Genomic DNA, 9,802 nt, shown 5'->3' on the forward strand with positions numbered 1-9,802 from the left:
TTTTCCAACACTGTATTTATTTTTATCATAACAAATAGACTGCGATTACCTGACGGGGGAAAAATATTGAGTTAACGTGCACATTAATTTTAAAAAAAAAAAAAAAAAACCAAGCAAATTTACTTCTAAAGAAATTGCTTAAAAATGTTGCTCCTTATAATTCAGCACGCCCCTCCACCCCCTTTCTCAAAATAACTAGATTTTCGCAAAAGGGGTGGGGGCGTTGCAATTTTTCTTTCCTCCATAGGGGGGCGGTAACGCTAAAAAGGTTCAGAATCTATGATCTAAACTATTGATTTTATCAACTTGGTTTTGATCTCATTTGATTTAGAGTAAAACATTACATCTAATACTGCTCTCCCTTTCATTTTCCTTCCCAGCTGGGGGTCCCAGTGCACCATTTTTATTTCTGATAACAAAAAATAAAGGTGAAAAAAAAAATCACTCACAACACACAATCAAAAAGTTGATCATGGGCTTAAGAATAATGGTACTTATTGATTGTTGGATTGGAGAAAGATCTGTTTGAAAACAATACTTTCATTTTCTTTATAAACTGCCTCTGCGGCAACATTAGATATTTAGACTATTGGTCTTGAAAATTTTAGCTATAGATTGCTGAATCTTTTCAGGGAGTAAAAATTAAAACATCAGTTTCATATTATCTTTATGCTTTAAAAAAATATTCAGGAGTATAATACACTAATTTTGAAGGTATAATGGTCAAGGATCACACAGAACTGGCTTTCTTTCCTGCTGGCAATTATTTTTAAACATTTATTGCAAACAAAATATCTTTTTCTGATTAGTATTATTTGTCTCTCTGCATGTTGTTATTCATGCAGTTCTATTGTAAATTTGTGATAATCAAAATTTTTTTGAAGTCCTAAAATGTTTATTTTCAATTTAAATTGCTCTTAATGCTATTAATTTTTACTCCTACTTACTTCTGCAAATTTTTACTTTTTATACTTATTATTACTGTTTTTTAAAAACATTTTGCTAAGTACAATTATTATTATTAATAAAATTTTTAAACTAATTATTAATGCAAGATGTTATTCAAAATGTTAGTTCACTTAAATTGTTAAAATTAAATACATTATTAGTTTTAATTTCAAAAGCTGTTGCTTATAATTAGCTGTTAATATCTTGTAGATATGCAATACCTGGAATTTTAAGTAAGTTTTTACTACTTAACTTAATAGTTAAAGATATTACTTTCTTTAAATGTTAGAATTCATCTGCGTAGAATAATTGTTATATTGTTATAATTATAATAATAATTTACCTGTAAAGTAAATAAGTTCTTTACACATCTTTTTTCTCCCAGATCATCGCAAGTGGATGGGTGGTTGAACCAGTTTCTATTAATTTTCAATCTTGCCAAGTGTCTTATCTTGTTCAGGTAATACATAAAAAAACTTCACCAACATTAATATTTATTTCTTTTTTTTTCAGGAATTTTTATTTGAAAAAACATAAAGCTAAATATTTAAATTTCATAGTTATTAAGACTGCATTTTTATTATAATTATTATCAAAATTTTTTTTGTTTCTCCAAAGTTCAATAAATCCCTCAAGCTAGATACTGTAATCAGTGTTGTTTTTATTTCTTTTTCGCTTGTACAAAATACTTTAGTTTATAAATTGTGACTCTTACATAATAAATGTTAAAAAAAATATAATTATGATTATTTTTTATTACTTCTCAAAAATTAATGTTAAAATTTTTTTAAAATTATTATTTATTGAAATTATTATCTACTGTTTTTTTTTGTTGTTTTTTTACATCCGCTGTTGAACAGCCGATCCAATTTTTTGGGTTTATGACTACTAATTTTCAACTCCATAGCCTTGTAATTTTGAACCAATCCAGAAGACAAGGAAACTCCTGTCTCAGTACCCCAGAGGTAATGATTTGTTTTGGGAACATGGAGGACTTTGTAACTTGACAGATTTAACGTGCATCAGTCACCATTTACTACACGAGGAGTCTTCGGCCGGCGGGGATTGAACCCACATCCGCTGTTGAACAGCCGATCCAATTTTTTGGGTTTATGACTACTAATTTTCAACTCCATAGCCTTGTAATTTTGAACCAATCCAGAAGACAAGGAAACTCCTGGCTCAGTACCCCAGAGGTAATGATTTGTTATGGGAACATGGAGGACTTTGTAACTTGACAGATTTAACGTGCATCAGTCACCATTTACAGTCTGATGAGTCTTCGGCTGGCGGGGATCGAACCCACAGACTCTTAGACATGGACCCAGTGCCCTACCGACTAGGCTATCCCGGACTATTATCTACTGTTTATTGTTTTTATCCTGAGATCATGACTGAGAGGCTATTTTAAACAGGTTCATTATCGTCATAGTTGGCCAGACAGCCCAATGTGGGCCAATGCTTTCCTCTGAAAATTTCTCCATTATGAGTTCCAATTTATCTTTGATCTCCAATTTTTCCCTATCATAGCTTTCCATTTTACTCTATTTGTGGCCAGATATTTTTCCTTACTCCGTGACTTTCCTATTGTTTTTAATTCATTTTTGCTTCCTATTGACTTTCACAACCTGGATTAATTCTAACTGAAGGGGACATACATATCTCTATGATTTCAGTTTCTGTAACAGGTAAGTTTTTATGAGATAGGATTGTTAACCCTATGCTTAACACGCAACCTGGAGGGCCAGAGTGTTACCCCACTGACATGTCCGGCTTAGGTAACTCAGTGGGTCTTAAACGCACGCAAGCCCACTCTCCACGATTAGGGTATTACACCAAACGGTGGAAAAAATTTATGAAAATTTATAAATTTACAATGAGTATAAAATATTTTATTTGTACAAAATTCAGTACTTCCTGTAACAATATTTATGATGCAAAAGGAGGATAAGTAAATATATTTATTTATTTAAAATATTTGGAAATGTTTTTTTTTTCCTTCTCAGCTCAAACAATAAATTTTCAGCAGTTGTTGTAGATTGCCATTTTCATTTTCTGAAAGTTCATGCAAATACAAAAAGTTTCTCATTGTTTTGAAGGCTTCCGCAAATTTTTACTCTAATTTATTGTGCTTTCTAATTTATTATTTTGTCTTCATGGGTATCACTTTGCCCTTCTTCAACTTCTGCAAACATTTCTTCAACCAGTAACACCACAACATTCTCCATATTTTTCAAATGATGCATAAACATCAAATTTGTAGTTTGAAACATTTTACCCAAATTGTGACAAATCAACGTTATCTTCATTACTAGTATAGGAGTTAGTCAGTTGTTTCTTTTCACAAAATAAATTAACTTGAATACTTTTTCGAATGTCAGTGGAATTTCTAAACGTTAGATGCGGGACTTTGCTAGTTTTAAAAACGATCTAAATGGAAATTATTAAGCATTTGTGACAGCTCTGTTTAAACATATGATTCATGCAGAAAAACGAAAGATACAGGATGTTCAACTGTATAATAATTATTTTTTTTTCCATTTCTAAATAAAATATTATTATTATTACATATAAGAAATTTTTTTATAGCACTTAAAGATGTAAGCAGCTTGACGTATTATTGAAATAGTATTTTTCTTGGGTTTTTTATTATATTAACAATCATGCTAGATATCAATAAATTCTCTAATGAGTAATTAGAGAAATTAAGGCAAAATATATACATTTTATTTTGCTGACAACAAATATTTGTTCTTTTTATTTATATGAATCTGGATACCAGCTTGTGCTTATTATCACGTTGTAAACCATGGTTATCTTGTGCAGACTTTAAATTAAAAAATTATTTATTTTAGATAAAAAAATATTTATTGTTCTATACTGTGTGTCCACTGTATTATTGTTATAAACTGGGTTTCTACTGTAACTTCCTTTTATTATTGTTATTATTATTGTATTGTCCATGAATTAGCATTTAATTTTTTTTTCTTACTTAAGTATCATGGAATAATAATATTTAGTAACTTACATTTGACAGCACTACAATTTTTTTGAACAAGTAAAAAAACATTGTACTTCTAATTGTGTTTAAATTAAATTTGAACAAGATAAAAATTTGAATTCAAAATATAGAACTAAATCTGTTTTTCCCAGAAAAACTCAATTTTTATGATTACAAAATATCTATACTAAAAAGAGAAAAAAAAATGAATCTAAGTTTTGAAGGGAGTCTGATTTTGTTAATTTTTTTCAGGGGGATTGTCACATCTTTATTAAATTTAAGAGTCCTATTTTAATAAACTAAACTATAAAAGCTAAAGTTCTGGATACTGCATAAACAGCTACAGCATTTTTAAGGGATTTTAAGCATCCTTACAATTATTTTAAAAGTTAATTCTGCTGTACCATCCTTCTTATTTAGTATTGTACTTAAAATTAAAGATATTGGGTTATCTTACTATGCAAAGACTGGGTATGATATTTTTTTTTAAGTGCCAATCTCCATTTCTTTGTTTTTCCCATCTTTCAATTATTAATCGACTTTTATAAGTCAGAATGTCATGTTTTCAAAAGATGTAAATAAATAAAATTTCTTATTACTGAAGCATTTTGTTAGTTGCAAATTTTGTCTATTGTTATTTTGCCTTTGCAACATTATGTACAAGCAATACTTTATGGACTGTTATAACTTTCCTCTTCTTTTTTTTTTCACTGACAAAATGTTAAAAATGGCCACATTTCAGCTGAAAAAAATATACTCATCTTGTAGATTATGTGAAAAATTTGTGTTTCTTTAAATTCTGCACTATTCAATTTTGAAGATTGGTTGAAATTCTTACCAGTTTACACTCTTTCGTTTGGTTTCCTTTTCTGTGACCCTTACCTAATAATGACTGATACAGAATGTTCTTTGATTTTTTTATTTTAATGTTTGATCTGAACCGTTTATTCCAATATATTGACTGTAGTTTTTTCCTTATATCTTTTCATTCTGCAATAAAATAACTTGAACTTAAAATATAAATACACTATGTGGCAGAATAGCGGTAACAAAGCCACATTTTCGCTAAACGTTACGGAGTTCATGCAGAAGGATTTTTCAATTGGGAAAAAAAGAATTCAATTTTTCTTTTCTACAGAATTTTTTCGAATCTGTTTTTTTCTCATGCAGAATTAATTTAAAAAGATTACCTTACCAAATGGGGGAGAAATGCTGAAAAGGAAATAGTGCTATGCTTTTTTCTTGGTATTTAAAATATTGATGTTTTAATTGCTCAGTCATTACTATTGATACTCTCGTTTTTTTAAAGCAAAATATCTATCTTATTAAGATATGCAAAGTTCGAACAGTGCATTTAAGTAGTCCCTCTGATTTCATGGCAAATCCATATGATCCTTCAATTGTTTTTTTGACACTTGATGTGATAAATTTAACAAGTGCTTATACCCAATTATTAATTATCAAGTCCGTATATTTTTTCAAACAATCTTATTACGACAAACAAAATTCAAATCACATATTTAATTATTCACTTTTAATGAGACCGATTCCGCTGTTTTTTTTTGGCAGTTATTGCTACTGATTTTTATGTGGTTTTTAAAATTCTGTTATTTTTTTTATTTGATATAATTCTGACATGTGAAACACAAATCATGCCTTAAAATAATTATTTTTTGACATGCTCAGTTTACACTGATAGAATCCAGTAATTCATGTGATGTTTCAGTCGTTTTTTCAGTAGTTGTAGCTATTGATTTTCACATGGTTTTTAAAAATTCCGATAGATTTCATACAATATAGAAAATTTGACACGATTATTCAATATTTTTACACGATTATTCAATATCTACTTTTGGTAGTTATTGCTTTAGATTTCTGCATAGTTTTTAAGACCCAGTATTTTTAATATTACTTCAATTTACAACAAGGGAATATCGAAACACACATTTGAGTATTTCCTTTTTGACGAGTTCAATTTGCTTAATTTCGTTTTAAATACACGTGATTTTGTCATTGATTTTTTTTATAGTTATTGCTATAGATTTTGTAATTTATATATATTGTTTTAATGTGATAATGACTTGCAAAAGGCAAAAAGGGAACTAATTAGTGTCCTCTCCTTCAAAATGTGAGAATAGCACTCATAATAAATATACATTCTTTATATGTTGCTGAAAAAGATCGTTGCATTTACAATTAAAAAAATTATATATAGTTTTATTCCCTAGATTGAGGTTTTTTTTAAAAAAAAAAATCACAAAGCACTTCCGTTATAACAAGTTAGTAATATAAATATTTATTACAATTAAAGATTTCTTGCAAAAAGATAGGAGTGTTAGAACTGTTTGTTAAAGATCCTAGAAAAAATTCTGTCACGGAGGTTAAATACAATACTAACAAAGACTCAATTGGTATTGAAAGTTTATAAGAAATGATTAAAATCACTATTTTTTTTGATGTTGCAGCATATTTAAACATTCTACATTTTGTGAAAAAGTTGATGAAATATGAATTATTTTATCATTATGTTATTTCATATGGTTTTGTCAAAATTATTCCATTATTTATTAGTAATGAGTAAGTAAATGCAAAATTTTCCTTTGTCCAATATATTGAGATATCATGGAATATAATAAACATCTATTTTCTTTTCCGTGATGGGTTAGTTATGCTGAGAATTGACTGTCTATTCTGTTATACATTTAAAATAACTATCTTGTTAGTTTTAATGTATAATGCATTTAAGTTATGAAACAAGTAGTTTAAAGTATTTCATTTTATTTCTAGATGATTGTTGGCAGTCCAGAAGTCAACTCTATGGAAGATATCAGCAATATGCAATCTCAGTGCATTAACAACTTGAGCCTTTATCTCTCTGCAAAACCACCTAGTTATGGGCCTTCCTAATAGAACTGTTATTTTTTCAATGTGTTTAGAAGTACAAATTTTGTTACCTGTGTTTCAGAACAAATATTTCAATGCAGGTATAGTTTGTACACTGTAAAACAAAGACATTATATCAACGGTCACGCTTTGCTTTGAGGTAGATGATAATATTTCATTTTGAGGAGGACAATTAATTGCTCGGTTTTATATTATGTGTGTGTTGTTTGTATGAGTTTTAAGTGTTTTTAATTAAAAGGACTGCATATTTTGAAGAAATCTCAATATGATGTTATTGATGGAGCTTGTTTCGAGAAATATTTGCACATTATTTTAAAATTTTTATAAAAATTAATCTAGCAGACTCATACAGTCTTTAAACTGTTGTTTTTTGCATGTGTTAGATAATGCAAACATTTTAATAATATTCGCTATGAAAATGAAATATTTACCTAAAACTGCTTGTAGATAGTTAAATTTATAGATATAAATGAAATACTTATAAAATGGCTATGTACATTTAGATATTATGCTACTTAAATTAAAATTAGATTGCTGAATATGCTACAAATATTAAATGACATTTATGAAACATTGCATTGTACTTAATTTTATTTTGTTTTATGTCTCAATGTATTAGAAAATAAGAAAGTCAGAGAAATTTTACTGATTTTCAAGCTTTTTTTTTCTTTCTATAAGATGAGGGATATATAGATTTTACTTGTATTTTTTGACATATTCTGTAAATCATTTAAATTGGCCTTTTTCATATTCTTATAAAACTATTCTTTTAAACCTAATGAGTTCAGCAGATCCCTAAAATATCACATGTCCTCTTAAACACACATTGAAGACCCCTACGCTTACTAAAAACTTTGTTCAGTTTAACATATGTATGTGAAATGCAAGTAATGAAGGACAATATTAACAAATGGATATCATTGTAAACATAGTTGATAGTCATATGTTAACTTATTTAGGATAGTTACGAATAGCTTAATTTTGCTCAACTTGCAAATAATACTACAGCTGCCTGGGTCTGCCCAATTATTACGAACCATAGTTATGAAATTTAAAACATTGCAAGAATTGCTAATTAGCTTCTAGGTAAATAAAACGCTCCTGAAAATAGAGTTACAGTTCTGCAATAAAAAAAGAGAAGAAGACAGGACTGTACTCATACTTTTTACACCATGTTTATTCCCAAATAAACAGAAAAAGTAAAGCATTAGATACTCGAAAAACATCACTATATATATAGAGAGAAAATATTAGCAATGAACATTGAGTTTGTGGTTCTTGTAAGAGGTCCCACTCTAATCATGAAATCATTCCAAAAAACCAGTGAAGAATAAAAGGCAGAAGGTGGAGCTCTCTATTTTTTCATTTGAAAACTCAACTCTAATAGCTGCACATTCAAATTCTTCAGTCAAACTCTATTTTAATTTGCAATATCTAATAGTGTATGATTTGGCGGTTAATTTGAGAGAAATTTCAATGGTGTTATTTTTCATAAATTTGTTATAAAACAATGAAGTGCGAACTAATTTTTATTAATTTATTTATTTATAAAAAAAAACAATGCTAATATTTTGCTCAAACTTTGTCGCACACTTTTCTTCAATCAGTAAAATTGTTAAGATGTACTTAAGCATATGTGTTATCAGCGCAAATCAAAATTGAAGTACTAGTTAAATATATTTCAATGTTAATGATATCATTGTGCAAATGACAAAACATTACATTATATGTATATAATATTATTTAAATAAAATAACATTTAATTATCTCTATTGTCTGATTACTGTTACTTAACTATTAATCCAGTGACATCTAAACTTTTTCAATCGTTAGTTCTACCTCTAAGTATCTGGCAATATTTTAAAAGAATGTGGTATTATAAATGGAAATAGATTTATGTGTGTATTTCTTCATATTGCCTCTATTAGAAAGTCTCTATGGTCCAAAAATTGGGAATTTCTTTTTTAATCTATATTTAATTATTTTAGAAGTGTCTTTGTGTATAGGTCTTAGGCTAATAGGAAAATCCGGCTCTTTGCAAACTGCTAACATCACTTTAGAAGTTTTATTCTAATTTGCCTAACAAATGCTGTTTGCAGTGTACAAAAAGCAGAATTTTACTAATTAACCTACAACACAGGTACTAATTTTTACTCTTTTAGAGCAGTGGTCCCCAACCTTCTGGCTGTAAACAGGACATATTTTGAAGATATGATCAAATGTGAGTGGGTCTCCTTTGGAACAATAAATTGTTTCCATTTTAATTTAATTATCCCTTCTGGTTTGTCCGACTTTTTATAGACGAGTGGTTAACGGAGCTGAGATAAAGCTTAATCTGAGATAAACTTTAAACTAAGATTCGTCACCTAAAGCTGCTGTGTCACCTAAATTATTATAATTTATTTCACCTAATTATAATAATTTATGTCACCTAAAGTGGCATAAATTTGTTTATGTTTGTAATGTATCATTGTCAACGATTACCCCCAGATGGAACCGTCTCATTGCAAAGAAACAAGTTCAGGGTTCTCATTGATTTAACGTTCTAGTAAGTTAAAATGTTAAATCACTTTATATTTATTTTTTGGTGTAACTGTATTTTATTTTGAAGGCATGTTTAAATACAATTAAATTAAAATTAATAAATCAAAATAATCTAAAATATAAGCAATCATCGTCCCCCCCCCTCAGTGGGCCGCGGGAAAATTATCAAACGTTGACAAGTCCACGGTGATATAAAGGTTGTGGAACATTGCTTTAAACAACCTCAAACAAGCTAAGGTATAAATAAAATGACTTCATACACCTCAATAAATACCTGACTTCCTTAGTTGAAATAAGGTAAATTTTTTTATACCTCAAAAATACCTCTTGTTATGAGTGTCAGAAAACCAACCTGTATACCTTAAAAATCACTTCCTCAATCTAGTTAGTTGATATGAAGTGAAT

At 28.5% G+C, this 9,802-nt stretch overlaps 1 protein-coding gene across 1 annotated transcript in view; it reads left to right on the forward strand.

Annotated features, from left to right (window-relative positions):
* Positions 1–7,424, forward strand: part of LOC107437359 (uncharacterized) — a 28,860-nt gene extending 21,436 nt beyond the window's left edge. Inside the window, exons 14-15 of the mRNA XM_071181489.1 lie at positions 1,334–1,408; positions 6,737–7,424. Coding sequence (XP_071037590.1) covers positions 1,334–1,408; positions 6,737–6,856 — 195 coding nt within the window. The 3' untranslated portion in view covers positions 6,857–7,424. The remainder of the gene's footprint in view (positions 1–1,333; positions 1,409–6,736) is intronic.
* Positions 7,425–9,802: the final 2,378 nt, after the last annotated feature.

This window comes from Parasteatoda tepidariorum, chromosome 5 (genome assembly GCF_043381705.1).
Source record: "Parasteatoda tepidariorum isolate YZ-2023 chromosome 5, CAS_Ptep_4.0, whole genome shotgun sequence".
NCBI lineage: Eukaryota > Metazoa > Arthropoda > Arachnida > Araneae > Theridiidae > Parasteatoda > Parasteatoda tepidariorum.